The 20,429-nt window shown below is 52.9% G+C and overlaps 1 protein-coding gene across 1 annotated transcript; it reads left to right on the top strand.

Moving 5' to 3' along the window:
• The first annotated feature begins 634 nt into the window (after positions 1 to 634).
• Positions 635 to 16,859, top strand: LOC144947277 (uncharacterized). Its single transcript, XM_078876505.1, has 4 exons — positions 635 to 1,386; positions 2,205 to 2,350; positions 5,798 to 7,039; positions 14,711 to 16,859. Exons 1-4 carry the CDS (start codon positions 1,056 to 1,058, stop codon positions 14,948 to 14,950), a joined length of 1,959 nt encoding a protein of 652 aa, XP_078732631.1. The 5' UTR covers positions 635 to 1,055; the 3' UTR covers positions 14,951 to 16,859.
• The last annotated feature ends 3,570 nt before the right edge of the window (positions 16,860 to 20,429 follow it).

The raw sequence follows: 20,429 nt of genomic DNA on the forward strand, positions 1-20,429 counted from the left end.
CCCCCCAAGTCTCTTCTCCCTCCATCCCCAGCTCCGTCTCCCACTCTTCACCCCCGCCCTCTAAGCGCTCCTCCGTCTCCCCATCTCCCTCTCGTATCCACCCCACTCTCTTTTTTTTACGATCAGTGGAAACAAGAAGATGCTCGGTGTAGTCGGCACTTTGCTTCGTTCATCATTTCGTATTTTTTTTTTATAACTTTGCTTTATGTAAACCCCCACCTCTCGCTCACTCTCTCGCTCACTCTCTCGCTCACTCTCTCATCCCGCGTCAGTCGTTCAACTCCCGTCTCCTCGCTCTCCCCCCCGAAGTCTCCCTTCTCCCACCTCTGCACTTCCCTCCATCTCAACTCCAGTCCCCTCACTCCCTCCCCGCCACTCCCACTCTCCCCTCCTCCCATCTCCCCCGCTCTCCTCTCCTCCCATGTCTCCCCTCCCATCTCTCCCACTCTCCCCTCCTCCCATCTCCCCCGCTCTCCCCTCCCATCTCTCCCCTCCTCCCATCTCCCCTCCTCCCATCTCTCCCACTCTCCCATCTCTCCCCTCCTCTCATCTCTCCCCTCCTCCCATCTCTCCCACTCTCCCCTCCTCCCATCTCTCCCCTCCTCCCATCTCTCCCCTCCTCCCATCTCTCCCACTCTCCTCACTCATCCCGTCTCCATGGTAACCACTGGGCGCGCACTGAGGATGGATGAACCCCCCCGCCCCCACTCTTGCCTCTCTCTCCCACTCTCTTTTATCGCTCTCCCCGCTCTCCCCGCCTCTCCCCCCTCACGGGAGTTCTTATTTCTAACGGGACGGGGCAACGCTCGGGAGGTTTACACGGGACCCATCACCACCATCCCTCGCCCTCCATCCACCATCATCCCCTCATCCACCATCACCATCCACCTTCCCTCACCCAGGCCCCTCACGTTCCATCCAACATCACCCCTCATCCTCCACCATCCATCCACCATCCCCCCCCCACCTCCATCGCTCACCCCCCCCCCCCAAAGGGCTCCAAGTTGTGAATTGTTGTCAGGAGCGATGTCAGCCGCCATCACTACCTCGCGGTGATGATGGTGATGATGGTGATGTCTCTACGCTCCACTGCACCGTACGCGACTCTGCTTCTGCTGCTGCTCGCTGCTCGAGCCGCTGTTGGTGATGGTGGTGATGTTGGTGGTGATGTTGGTGGCGATGTTGGTGGTGATGGAGGGCAGCCGAGCACTGGAGCAGACGAGCCAGGGGGTCGCGAAGCCAGGACCCCGACGCCCGGGGTCCCAACGTGGACCCCTGAGCCCGGCACCCCCACGGGACCCCCCCCTCTAGGGCCTCTCACCGGGGCCACCGCTGGGACCCCCCCTCTGTCGGCCGCCACGAACTTTCAGACTCCGCAGCCAACAGGTGAGGGGGAACTCGGCCACGCAGTGTGGTGTGTGTGGGTTAGTGGTGGTGGTGGTTGTGGTGTGTGGGGGTTAGTGGCGGTGGTGGTGGTGTGTGGGGGTTAGTGGCGGTGGTGGTAGTTGTGGTGTGTGGGGGTTAGTGGTGGTGGTGGTGGTTGTTGTGGGCAATGGGGTTCGTGGCGGTTAGTGGTCATTGTAATGGGGATTTATTGATGTCGGTGCTAATGGTGGTACAGTATTGTTGGTGATGTTTGTGGTGATGTTGGTGGTAATGATGGTGGTATTCTTGGTGATGTTGGTGGTAATGATGTTGGTGATGGTGGTAATGATGTTGGTGATGGTGGTAATGATGTTGGTGACAGTAACAATGGTGATGATGTTCGTGGTGGTGGTGGTGGTGGTGGTGATATTGGTGGTATTGATATTGGTGGTGGTGGTGGTGATATTGGTGGTATTGATATTGGTGGTGGTGGTGGGGCTTAATGATGTTGGTGATAGCAATGATGGTGATGATGTTGGTGATGGTGGTAATGATGGTGGTAATGGTGGTGGTGATGGTAACGATGGTGGTGGTGGTAACGATGGTGATGGTAGTGATGGTAACGATGGTGATGGTAGTGATGGTAACGATGATGGTAGTGATAGTAACGATGGTGATGGTAACGATGGTGGTGGTGATGGTAACGATGGTGATGGTAACGATGGTGGTGGTGATGGTAACGATGGTGATGGTGACGATGGTGGTGGTGATGGTAACGATGGTAACGGTGGTGATGGTAACGATGGTGATGGTAACGATGGACATGGTGATGTGTGCAGGTGATGAGGCGGTGGATTTTGAACCGAGTGACGTCACGCCCGGCGCCCAGGCTCCGACCAATCAGGAGGCGGCAGGGCCTGCACAGACCACGCCCACTAGCGCACCTGTGACCCCACGTGACTCCGGGGGGACCCCGTCCCGGCAGGTGTGGGCGGGGAGGGGTGGTGGTGATCGTGGTGCTGATAGCGGCAATGATGGTGATGATAGGGGTAGTGATGGTGATAGGGGTAGTGATGGTGATGATGATAGGGGTATAGTGATGGTGATAGGGGTAGTGATGATGATGATAGGGGTATAGTGATGGTGGGGTAGTGATGATGATGATAGGGGTATAGTGATGGTGGGGTAGTGATGGTGGGGTAGTGATGATGATAGGGGTAGTGATGGTGGGGTAGTGATGATGATGATGATAGGGGTATAGTAATGGTGGGTTAGTGATGGTGGGGTAGTGATGGTGGGGTAGTCATGATAGGGGTATAGTGATGGTGGGGTAGTGATGATGATGATAGGGGTAGTGATGGTGGGGTAGTCATGATGATGATAGGGGTATAGTAATGGTGGGGTAGTGATGGTGGGGTAGTGATGATGATAGGGGTATAGTGATGGTGGGGTAGTGATGATGATAGGGGTAGTGATGGTGGGGTAGTGATGATGTTGATAGGGGTATAGTTATGGTGGGGTAGTGATGGTGGGGTAGTGATGATGATAGGGGTAGTGATGGTGATGATGATAGGGGTATAGTGATGGTGGGGTAGTGATGATGATGATCGGGGTAGTGACGGTGGGGTAGTGATGATGATAGGGGTATAGTGATGGTGGGGTAGTGATGGTGGGGTAGTGATGATGATCGGGGTATAGTAATGGTGGGGTAGTGATGATGATGATGATAGGGGTATAGTGATGGTGGGGTAGTGATGTGGGGTAGTGATGGTGATGATGATGATAGGGGTATAGTGATGGTGGGGTAGTGATGATGATAGGGGTATAGTAATGGTGGGGTAGTGATGATGATAGGGGTAGTGATGGTGATGATGATAGGGGTATAGTGATGGTGGGGTAGTGATGATGATCGGGGTATAGTAATGGTGCGGTAGTGATGATGATAGGGATAGTGATGGTGATGATAGGGGTATAGTGATGGTGGGGTAATGATGGTGGGGTAGTGATGGTGATAGGGGTAGTGATGGTGATGATGATAGGGGTAGTGATGGTGATGATGATGAAAGCGGTATAGTGATGGTCGGGAAGTGATGATTATGATAGGTATAGTAATGGTGGGGTAGTGATGGTGGAGTAGTGATGGTGGGGTAGTGATGATGATGATCGGGGTAGTGACGGTGGGGTTGATGAAAGTACACCTAACTTGGCACAAATGCCGTGGTGACGTCACCGCCACTTAGTGGTGAACGGCGGTTGTTGTTGTTGATGGTGGTGGTACTGATAATGTTGATAATAGTGGTGGTAGTTGGTGATGATGGTAGTATCTGATTGTGGTGACGGTGGTAGTGATCGTGGTGGCGATGTGGGTGATGGAATGCGAAGTGGTGGTGAGTGGGCGATGATGGTGGGTGATGGTGGTGATGTTGATGGTTGGGGGCAGGGCTGGACTATGAATGCCCTTTGTTCTTCTCTTCTTGATCCACACGGGGAGAGGGGGGGTGGCGAGCGGCCATTGTGAGCCGTGGATTTGTGAGTCTGGTCTCAGCCACGACGATTTCATTCGGGGGGGGGGGTCAGCGGGGGGCGGGGGGGTCAGCGGGGGGGTCAGCGGGGGGGGGGGGTAGGATGGAGAAGAGTGGGGAGATAATAGTGGTATGCGAGATGGGAGGTGAACCGAGGGAGGAAATGGAAGAGACCCGTGTAGAGGGAGGCCAACTCCGTTACCGGCTTTAGCGCAGATTACACGCGGGGATTTACCTCGACAGATGGAGGGGAGGAGGGGGCAGACCCATGCTGCTCCTGAAACCCCCCCCCCCAACCCCTCTCCCGTAGCCCTCACCCACTTGCCTGACTCCACAACTCGACGCATGCGTCAACCTCCGTGTTCACGTCGAGGTACCTGCCTCGGTATGTGTGCGTCGTTGAACGCCCCAGCCCTTTCGACTCCCCGTGCGTGATGGGGCAGTTGTGGAGAGAATGAAGGAGTTTCCGTGCCCCCCCCCCCCCCATGGGCAGTGTGCTCAGTGTGCTCGTGACCAGCTCCGTCTTGGTAGCCGTGGTTTCACTTCAGGCTCACTGGAGTGGCATTCTTTTTCATTTGATGCGTAACGCTGCTGCGTGGGAGATATTTGGTCTGTCGCTCCACACAAACCTCCTGGTCTTTTCGGCCACTGTTATGCCCTCCCTTCTCTATGCTTGCGAAACGTCGAGCCATCGAATGTAACATCTGCACCGGTTCAAAACATTCCGGCTGGCCTGCCCACGATCCATCATGGAACATCCCTGAGTTTGATCTTCCACGAAACCCATAGTCCACCCTAAACCACAAACCATGGCAGATTCGGATACCTGATGCATACATTAAAAATGAAAAACTCTTCGGTGTACGACTGTGGTCATCCGGAACAGACCATATGCAACGTATAGCAACGCAATGCCCGATCCACAAATACTAAGGAGACATCACGGCGATACAACGCCGCTGCTTCTGACGCGGTTATCTGGCCTTGACCACCTGAATGCGCAATTGTCGTCAGTGCCGGATTATCCTCGTAGCAAAAGTAGCTACATATTCTACGGGCCCCGCACTTTCAAGGGCGCCGCGCTAAATGCTTTCAAGCTGTCAATTCCGGTTCAGTGATTCTGCACTCGCTCTATTACTACAGTACTGCCTTAAACTTTTATGAACGACTCAGTGTTTAAGGTTAGCGATTTGTCGTTCTATCTAGCTGTATAGCATATAAAAAATGCAATTCCTTTACTGTGCAAGTTACAAATGTGTGTTTTAATATTTACGTATTTAAAAAAAAATTAGGGCCCCTTTATGACATATACTACAGGCCCTGCACTAGCTTAATCCGGCACTGATAGTTGTCTACATCAGCCGTACAAAAGAAGACGTGTTTAACCAGGCTGGACTGGTTAAACACGTCCTTGAAAGAGCTGGCGATGCAGTTTCTGTTTGGCCAGATAGAGGAAGCTAAATGGACACGCCAACGGGCTAGAGAAGAGATGGACTGATGCGGTAAGCGAGGATGTGGACCTGAGTTGGCTTGCCGAAGGCTCGTACCAGCGGTGTCAAGATCGACCTCAGTGAAGGAGGCTCGTGAAGGAAGGAGGCTCGTGAAGGACGCTGCTACTGGGCAGGTGGAGGTAGTCGCCCTCCAACAACGGAGGGCGCAGGAGCGACGCTCACAATAACGAGCGGAGAGTTGGGCGGCTAAAACGCAATAAGTTGGCACAGAAGGGGGCACAGGTGGTGCATCTGCCAGTCATTTAATTCAGCTCATGGCCTGCGTCTGTGCCGTGACCTCCGATCAGCGAGCCTACAACACTTTACTTGACCTCAAAAGAGCACCTGGTCTGTCACAAGCGCTCTGGTGACATCGCCGCCACCTAGTGGCCAATATTGTTGTCTCCTCTGTGTGTTCAGGAGGTTGGAGAACGTGGGGTTGAAGAAATCGGGAGGGAGGAGGAGGCTGGGGTTCCTGGGAGCGAGGGGACCGAGAGCCCTGAGATGGAGGAGGCTGGGGGCCCAGTGGGAGAGGCTGGGGGTCCAGGGAGGGAGAATGAGGCTGGGAGCCCTGGGAGGGAGGAGGCTGGGGGTCCAGGGAGTGAGGGGACCGAGAGCCGTGAGATGGAGGAGACTGGGGGCCCAGTGGGAGAGGCTGAGGGCCCTGGGAGGGACGGGACCGAGAGCCCTGAGATGGAGGAGAATTTGGACCCAGTGAGAGACACTGGGGGTCCAGGGAGGGAGGAGGCTGGCGGCCCAGGGAGGGAAGAGACTGGGGGCCTCGTAAGGGAGGAGGAGGCTGGGGAGGGGACCGAGGGCCCTGGGAGGGAGGAAACTGGGGACCCAGCGGGAGAGACTGGGGGCCCAGGGAGGGAGGAGGAGACTGAGAGGGAGGAGGCTGGGGGCCCTGGGAGAGAGGAGACCGAGGGCCCAGGGAGGGAGGAGGAGGCTGGGGGCCCAGTGGGAGAGACTGTGGACCCAGGGAGGGAGGAGGAGACTGAGAGGGAGGATGCTGGGGGCCCAGGGAGGGAGGAGACCGAGGACTCTGGGAGGGAGGAAGAGGCTGGAGGCCCTGGGAGGGAAGAGACCGAGAGCCCTGGAAGGGAAGAGAGTGGAGGCCCTGGGAGGGAGGAAGAAGAGACTGAGAGGGAGGAGGCTGGGGGCCCTGGGAGAGAGGAGACCGAGGGCCCAGGGAGGGAGGAGAATGGGGTTCCAGGGAGGGAGGAAGAGGAGACTGAGAGGGAGGAGGCTGGGGGCCCTGGGAGGGAGGACGGGGCTGGGGGGCCTGTGGAGGAGGAAGAAGAGACTGAGAGGGAGGAGACTGGGAGCCCTGTGGAGGAGGAAGAGACTGGAGGGCCTGTGAGAGAGACCGGGGACCCTAGCGGCCCTCACGGAGAGGTGCAGACTGGGGGCCTCAACAGGGAGGACGGAATTGGGGGCCCTGGCAGGAAGGAGGCTGGGGGGCGTGCGGGGAAGGAAACTGGGGGCACGAGGGACCCTGCGGAGGATGAGGAGGCGGGGGCCCCTGCAGGTGGAGAGGATCCCCGGGGGCCCCCCCTCCCCGCCCTGCTGGGGGCACTGGGTGTGGCGTGTGCACTGCTCCTGGCACTGGCGGCCGCGTGCGCCGCGTGGAGGAGGAGTGCGCGGAGAGCGAAGAGCGGGGTACGCGACTCATTCACTCGCGGTCACTCAATTTTCACAAACTCACACGCTCATTTATGTGAGCGGCACCATCTACCGCCTTGCTGCAGAACATGCCTTGAAACATCTCGTTACACTGAACCACTACGCTCTCCGTTTTGGCTTTGAGGCCAATTCTATAACCCATCATTGCAACCTGCAGGTCAACTCAAATCTGGATATGTGGCGAGACCATCATTGGGCTTAAATCCGCCATTTACCGAAAGGACCACTTAATATCTCCAACTCCGTTCCGTAGTCTCAGACGTGCCTCCTTATTCGTATTAAAAGATTCCATTTGTTAAAACTTTTGTTTTGGTAAAAAAAAAAAAATTGACGCATTGCTGCTCCGAGTTCATGACAAACCGTTACCCGCTCATCTCCAGTTTGATTCTCCCCATTGTCCCTATTAAGACTTAAAACACAAATCACTTGCGCCTGTTACCGACTTTTATTCTCACGTGCGTGCCTCGATCCCGGCTCCGTTCTTGGGGGTGAGCGGTCACTCGCTGCGTCTGCGTCACGGTCGCGGGATTTCCTACCCTTGGAAATTCGATCATCCGATAGTGCGGATACTTTCATCCAGAGGTGGGACAAAGTCATTGTTATGCAAGTCCAAGTCGAGTCGCAAGTCATCAAATTCATGACTCGAGTCTGACTCGAGTCCAAGTCACATGACTCGAGTCCACATCTCATAGGTGGGACAAAGTCATTGTTATGCAAGTCCAAGTCGAGTCGCAAGTCATCAAATTCATGACTCGAGTCTGACTCGAGTCCAAGTCACATGACTCGAGTCCACACCTCTGCTTTCATCAAGCCTCGTCTTAATACCACATCTTCTTAACCACAATAGAGGTTTTCGTGGCTTAGATCATCTCTGGATATTACCCAAAAAAACTCTGTTACGGATAACATTGGTCGAGAAAGCCTATACGGCGTTAAACGTCTTCTTAAGTCAGTTTATTCTCTTTAGTTTCTGTTTTATCTTGGCCTATCCTGATTCTTACAAAGCGCCTTGAGACATTAGTGGAATGCTCCTCACAAATAAATGTAAATTACTACTAGTACTCTTAGGTTTTTTCGGTAAAGTCACGTAGGTAAAAATAAGTAATAATAATAGAAATAATAGGGGAAAATAATTTAATTAAGACACTTTTATTTCTATTATTTATTTTTACCCACGTGATTTTACCGAAAAAACCTAAGAGTATGAATCCTTGCAGTCACGAAAGCTTCAAATCTAAATTACGACTAGTATTTGCACTCAGGGGGAGGGGGGGTGTAATTCGGGTGTTTTGTTTACGACCGGTAAATAACCTCGTCCCTTCGTCTGCTGGTTGTGCAACATCCCTGAAGGCCCCCTGCTGCACCAACACAGCCGTCATTCACCCCTAAGTGACGGTAACGTCACCACGGCGCCTGTGCCAGGCCAGGTGCACTTTGAGGCCATCACGTGAATTGCCGAACGCTCGCTGCCGGCAGCAGGAGGTCTCGAGGCAGACCCAGCAGGTGCCATGGGTTGGCTGACTGAGATGACCGTCAGATGCACCCACCAGCTGTACCCCCTACTGTCCCGTACTCGACTCCGTCTCGTGTTCTCTCTGTTGTTACTGCTGCTGCTGCAGTGCTCAAGCAGCAGCAACACAGTAAAAGAGCCGCGAAACTGGTGAAACGCGACCGTCCTTGTAACAAATCAAATGAACTCATTCACACGGTCATTCACTCATTAACGCCAGTACAGGGGATCCCCCTCCTCGTAACGACGGCGATTGGTTCCACGAAACCGGCCGTTAAGCGATTGGGTCGTGAAGCGAGTATAGGGGATGATTTGGTCGTTAAGCGAGTATAGGGGATGATTTGGTCGTTAAGCGAGTAGAGGGGATGATTTGGTCGTGAAGCGAGTATAGGGGATGATTTGGTCGTGAAGCGAGTAGAGGGGATGATTTGGTCGTGAAGCGAGTAGAGGGGATGATTTGGTCGTGAAGCGAGTATAGGGGATGATTTGGTCGTGAAGCGAGTAGAGGGGATGATTTGGTCGTGAAGCGAGTAGAGGGGATGATTTGGTCGTGAAGCGAGTAGAGGGGATGATTTGGTCGTGAAGCGAGTAGAGGGGATGATTTGGTCGTTAAGCGAGTAGAGGGGATGATTTGGTCGTGAAGCGAGTAGAGGGGATGATTTGGTCGTGAAGCGAGTAGAGGGGATGATTTGGTCGTGAAGCGAGTAGAGGGGATGATTTGGTCGTTAAGCGAGTAGAGGGGATGATTTGGTCGTTAAGCGAGTAGAGGGGATGATTTGGTCGTGAAGCGAGTAGAGGGGATGATTTGGTCGTTAAGCGAGTATAGGGGATGATTTGGTCGTGAAGCGAGTAGAGGGGATGATTTGGTCGTGAAGCGAGTAGAGGGGATGATTTGGTCGTTAAGCGAGTAGAGGGGATGATTTGGTCGTGAAGCGAGTAGAGGGGATGATTTGGTCGTTAAGCGAGTAGAGGGGATGATTTGGTCGTTAAGCGAGTAGAGGGGATGATTTGGTCGTTAAGCGAGTAGAGGGGATGATTTGGTCGTTAAGCGAGTAGAGGGGATGATTTGGTCGTTAAGCGAGTAGAGGGGATGATTTGGTCGCTAAGCGAGTAGAGGGGATGATTTGGTCGTGAAGCGAGTAGAGGGGATGATTTGGTCGTTAAGCGAGTAGAGGGGATGATTTGGTCGTGAAGCGAGTAGAGGGGATGATTTGGTCGTTAAGCGAGTATAGGGGATGATTTGGTCGTGAAGCGAGTATAGGGGATGATTTGGTCGTGAAGCGAGTAGAGGGGATGATTTGGTCGTTAAGCGAGTAGAGGGGATGATTTGGTCGTTAAGCGAGTATAGGGAATGATTTGGTCGTGAAGCGAGTATAGGGGATGAGTTGGTCGTTAAGCGAGTAGAGGGGATGATTTGGTCGTTAAGCGAGTATAGGGGATGAGTTGGTCGTTAAGCGAGTAGAGGGGATGATTTGGTCGTTAAGCGAGTAGAGGGGATGATTTGGTCGTGAAGCGAGTATAGGGGATGATTTGGTCGTGAAGCGAGTAGAGGGGATGATTTGGTCGTTAAGCGAGTAGAGGGAATGATTTGGTCGTGAAGCGAGTATAGGGGATGAGTTGGTCGTTAAGCGAGTAGAGGGGATGATTTGGTCGTTAAGCGAGTAGAGGGGATGAGTTGGTCGTTAAGCGAGTATAGGGAATGATTTGGTCGTGAAGCGAGTATAGGGGATGATTTGGTCGTGAAGCGAGTAGAGGGGATGATTTGGTCGTTAAGCGAGTATAGGGGATGATTTGGTCGTGAAGCGAGTATAGGGGATGAGTTGGTCGTTAAGCGAGTAGAGGGGATGATTTGGTCGTGAAGCGAGTAGAGGGAATGATTTGGTCGTGAAGCGAGTATAGGGGATGATTTGGTCGTGAAGCGAGTATAGGGGATGATTTGGTCGTGAAGCGAGTAGAGGGAATGATTTGGTCGTGAAGCGAGTAGAGGGGATGATTTGGTCGTGAAGCGAGTATAGGGGATGAGTTGGTCGTTAAGCGAGTAGAGGGGATGATTTGGTCGTGAAGCGAGTAGAGGGAATGATTTGGTCGTGAAGCGAGTATAGGGGATGAATTGGTCGTGAAGCGAGTATAGGGGATGAGTTGGTCGTTAAGCGAGTAGAGAGGATGATTTGGTCGTTAAGCGAGTATAGGGGATGAGTTGGTCGTTAAGCGAGTATAGGGAATGATTTGGTCGTGAAGCGAGTATAGGGGATGATTGGTCGTGAAGCGAGTATAGGGGATGATTTGGTCGTGAAGCGAGTAGAGGGGATGATTTGGTCGTTAAGCGAGTATAGGGGATGATTTGGTCGTGAAGCGAGTATAGGGGATTATTTGGTCGTGAAGCGAGTATAGGGGATGATTTGGTCGTGAAGCGAGTAGAGGGGATGATTTGGTCGTGAAGCGAGTAGAGGGGATGATTTGGTCGTTAAGCGAGTAGAGGGGATGATTTGGTCGTTAAGCGAGTATAGGGGATGATTTGGTCGTTAAGCGAGTAGAGGGGATGATTTGGTCGTGAAGCGAGTATAGGGGATGAGTTGGTCGTGAAGCGAGTATAGGGGATGATTTGGTCGTTAAGCGAGTATAGGGGATGATTTGGTCGTTAAGCGAGTAGAGGGGATGATTTGGTCGTGAAGCGAGTATAGGGGATGAGTTGGTCGTTAAGCGAGTAGAGGGGATGATTTGGTCGTTAAGCGAGTATAGGGGATGATTTGGTCGTTAAGCGAGTAGAGGGGATGATTTGGTCGTGAAGCGAGTATAGGGGATGAGTTGGTCGTTAAGCGAGTATAGGGGATGATTTGGTCGTTAAGCGAGTATAGGGGATGATTTGGTCGTGAAGCGAGTAGAGGGGATGATTTGGTCGTTAAGCGAGTATAGGGGATGATTTGGTCGTTAAGCGAGTAGAGGGGATGATTTGGTAGTTAAGCGAGTATAGGGGATGATTTGGTCGTTAAGCGAGTATAGGGGATGATTTGGTCGTGAAGCGAGTATAGGGGATGAGTTGGTCGTGAAGCGAGTATAGGGGATGATTTGGTCGTTAAGCGAGTATAGGGGATGATTTGGTCGTTAAGCGAGTATAGGGGATGAGTTGGTCGTGAAGCGAGTATAGGGGATGAGTTGGTCGTGAAGCGAGTATAGGGGATGATTTGGTCGTTAAGCGAGTATAGTGGATGATTTGGTCGTTAAGCGAGTAGAGGGGATGATTTGGTCGTGAAGCGAGTATAGGGGATGAGTTGGTCGTTAAGCGAGTAGAGGGGATGATTTGGTCGTTAAGCGAGTATAGGGGATGATTTGGTCGTTAAGCGAGTAGAGAGGATAATTTGGTCGTGAAGCGAGTATAGGGGATGAGTTGGTCGTTAAGCGAGTATAGGGGATGATTTGGTCGTTAAGCGAGTATAGGGGATGATTTGGTCGTGAAGCGAGTAGAGGGGATGATTTGGTCGTTAAGCGAGTATAGGGGATGATTTGGTCGTTAAGCGAGTAGAGGGGATGATTTGGTCGTTAAGCGAGTATAGGGGATGATTTGGTCGTTAAGCGAGTATAGGGGATGATTTGGTCGTGAAGCGAGTATAGGGGATGATTTGGTCGTTAAGCGAGTATAGGGGATGATTTGGTCGTTAAGCGAGTATAGGGGATGAGTTGGTCGTGAAGCGAGTATAGGGGATGATTTGGTCGTTAAGCGAGTATAGGGGATGAGTTGGTCGTGAAGCGAGTATAGGGGATGATTTGGTCGTTAAGCGAGTATAGGGGATGATTTGGTCGTTAAGCGAGTAGAGGGGATGATTTGGTCGTGAAGCGAGTATAGGGGATGAGTTGGTCGTTAAGCGAGTAGAGGGGATGATTTGGTCGTTAAGCGAGTAGAGGGGATGATTTGGTCGTGAAGCGAGTAGAGGGGATGATTTGGTCGTTAAGCGAGTATAAGGGATGATTGGTCGTTAAGCGAGTATAGCGGATGATTTGGTCGTTAAGCGAGTAGAGGGGATGATTTGGTCGGTAAGCGAGTTTAGGGAATGCACGTTAAAGGCTTCATTCGTTCCAATAGCATCGAAAGTTACACCTTTTTTCACCCAAAAAACGTAAGCTTATCATATTTCAGCAATGGATATTAATACATAAAGATACTAACAACATTATAAGCACACAACATTAAAATAAAAACGTGGTTAATCAATGCATGAATTAATATTTACCGTAGCCACAACAGCTGGTCGTTCGCAGGGAAACGGTTGGTAAGTGAACAAATTGGCCTCTTTGGAGGGGTGGCCGTTTAGGAGTGGGTTCTATTTTGATTTAAAGCTTTCGTGACTGCAGGGATTCATATTCTTGGTTCTTTCAGTAAAGTCATGTAGAAGGGAAACAATAAAATAATAAAAATATCAAACAATAAAATTCTCACGACGTTTCGACTGCAACACGAACAATCATCACCAGGTGTGAAACCCACAGCAATAATTTTTTTTTTCAAATTTTCTTGCTGTGGGTTTCACACCTGATGATGACGCTACAACAACAAACGGTACAATAACACGATAGTAGTGCAACGTACAAGAAAGGTAAACAAATCATCAAAACACTATGGGAACCTCATTTGCCAGTAAAAATATGATAATTGGTTCTTTACCCTTCTATCTGGCAACATACTCTGATGGTGCATTGTCTTTGAGTTGTGCGCCTTTTGGCGTCATCTGGTCCAACCCATATGAGACTAGGCTCTAGCGAAAGCTGTCTCGGGTGTGGATCAATCAACTTCAAGGACAGTGCACATTATCAGAGTTATGTTCTTTTGTTTGTATTATGACTGCAGGTATTGCGGTCTATGCAAACATGACTCCTTGTTAAAAGGTGTCAGTTTTGTTGCCAGATAAAAGGGTAAAGAACCAATTATCAAATCATCAAAACACAAACAAATACAACACGAAGCCATCCCCATCCTTCCAGGAAAAGCCCACTGAGGTATTAGCTTATTTTTCAGGAGCGACCTGGCTACAAACGATAACTCTACAAAGTGGCCCCGCCATTCATAGCAGCAACGTCATCGAGATAATCTCAACGCAAGTTTCTAAATGTGGAGGACCCAGAGAAAAACTAATCCACGCGACCACGGGGAGAGAGACACGCAAACTCCAAATATACAGCAGCAGGTGTCAGGGATGAGATCGAACCTACGACCTCCTATACACCAGGCGAGGTAGTTAACATCTCCTAGCCACCGTGATGATGATGATAGAGAGAGAGAGACACGCAAACTCCAAATATACAGCAGCAGGCGTCAGGGATGAGATCGAACCTACGACCTCCTATACACCAGGCGAGGTAGTTAACATCTCCTAGCCACCGTGATGATGATAGAGAGAGAGAGAGACACGCAAACTCCAAATATACAGTAGCAGGTGTCAGGGATGAGATCGAACCCACGACCTCCTGTATACCACGCGAGGTAGTTAACATCTCGCCACCGTGACGCGTCTGGAGAGCTGGCGTCCATCGCGGAGATGGAGCGATGAAATATCAAGCAAAATGAAACCTCGCCACAGAAATGTAGACTGAGGGCATCACGAAGATCACGGAGCTCCACTCTGAGAAGGATCCCGGATTGGCAGCGTAGCAGCTCCCCCGCCACTACCTTGTAGGAGTACAGTAGAATGCACGTGTCAATACAGTGCATCATACTTAGTGACGTTTTTAACACACGTTATTTTTTTTAATTCATGAAATGTTTACCATCTGTATTAGTATTCACACTTTTGCCGACAAAGCCCTCATATAGTGCTCATATGAATACAAAAAAGATATATAACGCTGTCAGGAATGCATCCCCATATATACAATCGTGTACTGGCCCCCTTTAGCGCTGATTCTGCAGGAACACATCTTGCTCGCTAAGCGAGGACTGCTTGTATTCCCTCGGGGAGAGGTGGGGGCGGCCTCACTCTGTCCGGGCTGTGGAGCCTCAAAGGTCGAGTGGCTGGCTGACATGTCATCGAAGAGCGATCGGCTCAAAGTGCACCTAGCCTGGCACAAGCACTGTGGAGACATCGCCACCACTCAGCGGTGAATGCGGTTGTTGTGGTTTTTGTCTCTGCCCCACGTTTCCATGGCAGCGGCTCACCGAGGAGATGCAGGGACCGCGCTTTGGTTGCCACGACAACCCGGCGATGGACCCCCGTCCCGAGATGCAGGAGCGGCCCCACAGCTGGAATGGGGGGCCCGGGCCGGGGCTGCCCCCTCCACGAGGGGTCCCTCCGGGGGTGGCCAGACCCCCTTGGGCCCCCCAGCACACCTCACACCCCGGGGCTCCCAGCAAGAGAGAGCAACACGAGGAGGAGGACACACACCTGTAGAGAAGCGACCTCACCTGGACACGCGATATCACCTGGACACGCTGCCTCACCTGGACAAGTAACCTCATCTGGACACGCAGCGTCACCTGGACACGCTGCCTCACCTGGGCACGCAGCCTCACCTGTAGAGAAGCGACCTCACCTGGACACGCAGCCTCACCTGGGCACGCGGCCTCACCTGGACACGCTGCCGAACCTGAACACGCTGCCGAACCTGGACATGCTTCCTCACCCGGACATGCTTCCTCACCTGGACACGCTGCCTCACCTGGACAAGCGATCTCACCTGGACACGCTGCCTCACCTGGACACGCAGCCTCACCTGGACAAGCAATCTCACCTGGACACGCTGCCTCACCTGGACAAGCGATCTCACCTGGACACGCTGCCTCACCTGGACACGCAGCCTCACCTGGACACGCGGCCTCACCTGGACACAATGCCTCACCTGGACAAGTAACCTCACCTGGACATGCTTCCTCACCTGGACATGCTGCCTCACCTGGACACGCTGCCTCACCTGGACACGCTGCCTCACTTGGACACGCTGCTGAACCTGGACATGCTGCCTCACCTGTACATGCTTCCTCACCTGGACACACAGCCTCACCTGGACATGCTGCCTCACCTGGACATGCTTCCTTCCTCACTGTGACACGCGATCCCACCTGTCCACATTCTCACCTGCACACAGGTTTACTCGCCTGCACACCACCTGGTCGCGTGAGACCGCAGGCAGGTGGTGGGGGAGGGGTGGTGCCGTCACGTGCTTGTGTCTGCGATTGCCTATTAAAGGCGCCACTCGAGTACCAGATTCCCCTTTCCCCTCCAATTCGTCCTCCTCGCCTTGTCTCACCCCGGATGAAGGAGCCCGGATCGATAGCGCGTGTCCTGGTGGTGACGTCAGCGTTTGTCCAACTTGGCCCTGCCCCCCAACTCTAATCAAAATCCTCATCCCAAGCGTGAATAATCACTGAGGCCAACCCACCCCTAACCCGAATCCCAGTTATAACCCTAACCGCAACCCAAACCCTAGGCTTAATCCGAACCTTAACCCCAACCCTAGCTTGAGCCTTAACCCAAACCCTTAGCCTTACTCTAACCCCAATCCTAACCTGAACCCTAATCCCAAACCCTCGCCCTAATCCGAAAGCTACGCGAGTCTCTAACTCCAACGCGAATCCGAATCAAAACCCCAACTCTGACCCTACATCATTCCTCAACTCCACCCCTATCCCCGAGCCTAAATCATGATTTCGAGCTCCATGCCGAGCCAGAGACCTGAATACCATCTGACCCTACTAACCCTATCCACGACCCCGAATTCCCAACCTCCATCCAACCCCAACCCTAACCCCGACTCTAACCCAGACCCCCCCCCCCTGATGACCCCGGCACCCAAAGGTCACCGTGGCCCCCCGAGGAGGTGGGGGGGGTCAGTGTGAAGTGGCTTCTCGCTGGGAGAGGAGCTCGCAAACGCGCGATCAGTCGAGTCCACGTTCGTTCCACCGGGTAACTTTTTTTCTTCCCTTTCTAGCCCGACGTTCCGTGTCGACACCTCGTGGCGTTGAAGGACGGCGTCGACGTTTCGTGGCGCGCCGACGATTCGTGCTCTAGTCTGTTTGGGGGGGGGGGGTCTGTGTGTGTGTGTCTGTGTGTGTGTTTGTGTTTTTCGTGGAGTCCCCCACGCTGCGTCGATGGCTGCACGCAAACGCCACTTGAACTTGCACGAAATACACGCGACGTAGTAACGCACGAGTGAATATAACCTCGCAAACACACAAATGTCTATGTGAATAACGCTCGCGACAAGACGCGCGTGGACGTGACGTGACGTGTGTGTGTGTGTAAGTGCGCCGTGCTGCTCTTAGTAGGTGCTCGATAACAAACAAAAAACATTTGCCCCCAACAGTCTGTGATGGCTCTATTTGGGATCTTTGTGTGTGGATGTGTGTGTGTGTGCAGCGGTTAGCGCCAGAGGTGTGGACTCGAGTCATGTGACTTGGACTCGAGTCAGACTCGAGTCATGAATTTGATGACTTGCGACTCGACTTGGACTTGCATAACAATGACTTTGTCCCACCTATGAGATGTGGACTAGAGTCATGTGACTTGGACTCGAGTCAGACTCGAGTCATGAATTTGATGACTTGCGACTCGACTTGGACTTGCATAACAATGACTTTGTCCCACCTCTGGTTAGCGCGCTGCGCTACGAACCCGGTGACCAAGGTTCGATTCCCGCTCACGGCCAACACCGGTGACGATTATCTGAACCGGTCTTGGGCCTCCCCTAGGTCGACTCAGCCTCAAATAAGCACCTGATGCAATTTGTAAACATCGCCACTGTAGGTGGCCGGGCGTGGTGCTCGCCACCCATCCCCTGGTGTGTCGTGGCAACCTTCCTCGGTCCCTAACAGCACTTGTCCCCACATCCAGCTAAAGGCTATACGGGGAATCTTCGTCTTGGCTTTTAATGATGAGAGGCAGTCACCGCATCCTCCTCCTACTCCTCCTCCTCGTTATTGATTTCCCGGGAGAGGCGGAGACCCGCGTGTGCGTGGGTCCCCGTGGTGTAAGAGGCAGTGTGCAGAAGGGGGTCCCGGTGTGCAGAAGGGGGTCCCGGTGTGCAGAAGGGGGTCCCGGTGTGCAGAAGGGGGTCCCGGTGTGCAGAAGGGGGTCCCCGGTGTGCAGAAGGGGGTCCCGGTGTGCAGAAGGGGGTCCCCGGTGTGCAGAGGGGGTCAAGTATACAGCGATGGCGACAGATGAGAGTGTGGAGAGACCAGGGCAGCGGTGAGTGAGGCACACACACACACGTGCACACTCACACACGTACACACTCACACGTGCACACTCACACGTGCACACTCACACACGTACACACTAACACGTGCACACTCACGTGCACGTGTGTACACACTCACACGTGCACACTCACACGTGCACACTCACACACGTACACACTCACACGTGCACACTCACACACGTACACACTCACACGTACACACTCACACGTGCACACTCACACGCGTGCACACTCACACGTACACACTCACACGTGTACGCTCAGAATCTCGCGATATCACGATCATTCGTACAATCAATCATCGTGGTCTGCAGCTCAGATGAGCCATCTACTGTTTACAATCCAGCAGAGCCAGTAGTGCAAATTCCACATTCCTATGACGGCGCGAGTCTTAAACATAGAACAGCCGCTCTTGACTCCTCCAAAGTGGTGGCTATTTTGTGGACTGCGAGAAAGGGATGATGGGCTGAGTCAACCTTCCCCCCCCCACCTCCCCAAGCAGGCTTTGAACTCTAAACCTCACGATCGCTGAGACTGCCGCTTGCTCTGACAGATCCACGACTACCGTACCGCACCTTACGCAATATAGCCAACTAAGTTACAGAAGAAATGTGAACAATCGGATGGAACTGGAAGCATCTTCTGCAAAGTTCTTGAAGAATGTCGCGAACGTTAGCCCACAGACTGATAGCGGCAGTGATTCATCCGATACATCTCTGGACCACGTTTCGACAGCGTCCCACCAATAGAGATCGTACACGCGTGTACACATCTCGCACACGTGTGTACACAGATCGTACACACGTGTGCACAGATCTCGCACGTGTATACATGGTGTACACATCTCGTACACACGTGTGCACAGATCTCGCACACGTGTGTACACATCTCGTACACACGTGTGCACAGATTTCGCACGTGTGTACACGGTGTACACATCTCGTACACACGTGTACACAGACCTCGCACACGTGTGTACACGGTGTACACATCTCGTACACACGTGTACACATCTCGTACACACGTGTACACAGATCTCGCACACGTGTGTACACGGTGTACACATCTCGTACACACGTGTGCACAGACCTCGCACACGTGATGCGCGTGCCAACTGGATCTCGTTCGCCTCGCCGCGCTCCTCACCGAGGGCACGGCGGGTGGGGTCGTCACCGAAGCGAATCGTCGAGGGGTCTCGACAGAGCCTTACGCGTTGCCTTCTCGCATCCCCTCGGCGCCACGGGTCACTCGCGGCCGGCGGAGTGATCCGTCGGCTCGATGACCCCACGCGCGGCCAAAGACCGTCGCTTTTGCTCGGGCCTCATCATCAAGACGGCAGCTGCCAAGGCCAACATCGCAAGAGGCTTCAGAAAAAAGCCCCCCCCCCCGCCGCCGCCGCTTCTTAAAGTTTAAGTTCATTTATTAGGTATAGCCCTGTGAGCCATTCGGCTCTTGAATCGGGTGCAACCGCAACAAACAAAAAGCAAAAACATGAACAAGAAAACATCTTAAAGTGACTATGTGACTGAGTGCAAACAGAAAATCCAAGAAAAGACAGTAAAATATTGCAGAAAAAGCACCGTACACAAAAATGTGCAAAAATTCCAGTGGGATGCAAGTCAAACAACAACAACCACAAGACAACTTAGACTAAGGCCATCAGTCTAACTCTGTACTACAACAAACAAACATGGCCAAACCAAAAAACTGATCGAAAATCACCAAAATAAAGCCATAAAAGCAATGAAACAGTGGTCATAGGAACTGTGACCGAATTTTCACAATAATCGACCCGCTGTTGATCTCCAGAAAGCGAACAACTTTGCCGAGGACGACGACGACGACCTCGCCCGCCGATCAGAAGCAGGAGACCACAAAGACCTTCCTCGAGTCACGACACTCGGTGGCGAGAAGACGAAGGTGGAGCAACGCGGCCCAGGGGGTTTGGGACTTCTTAGGGCAACGAGCCGCCTGGCGCAACCCTCGCCGGGCTGCTGGGAGCGATGTCCTCAGAGCGAGGCCTGAGGACATCGCTGGACGGGGCAATTGAGCGGCTGTCATCGACCATAAACCCCCCCTTCCCACACCACCAAAACAAAGATCCCCCCGTGTAGCCTTAACAGACTGTAGGGGCAAGTGCTGTTAGCGAGCACCTATTAAGGCCGGCACGGCACACGAGGTGGGTGGCCAACACCACGCCCGGCCACCTTTGTCTCCCTAGTGGCGATGTTTACACATCGCACCAGGTACTCATTTGAGACTGAGTCGACCTAGGGGAGGCCCAGGGCCGGTTCAGATAATCGTCACTGGTGTTGGCCGTGAGCAGGAATCGAACCCGGGTCGCCAGGTTTGTAGCGCAGCGTAGCGCTAACCGCGACACCACCACTCCCCCCCACCACCACATACTCACTCACACACCACCAGCAAGTACTCACTCACACACCACCAGCAAGTACTCACTCACACACCACCAGCAAGTACTCACTCACACCACCAGCAAGTACTCACACCACCAGCAAGTACTCACTCACACCACCAGCAAGTACTCACACCACCAGCAAGTACTCACTCACACACCACCAGCAAGTACTCACTTACACACCACCAGCAAGTACTCACACTCACACACCACCAGCAAGTACTCACTCACACACCACCAGCAAGTACTCACTC

The sequence above is a fragment of the Lampetra fluviatilis genome, chromosome 44, assembly GCF_964198595.1.
Source record: "Lampetra fluviatilis chromosome 44, kcLamFluv1.1, whole genome shotgun sequence".
Taxonomy (NCBI): Eukaryota; Metazoa; Chordata; class Hyperoartia; order Petromyzontiformes; family Petromyzontidae; genus Lampetra; species Lampetra fluviatilis.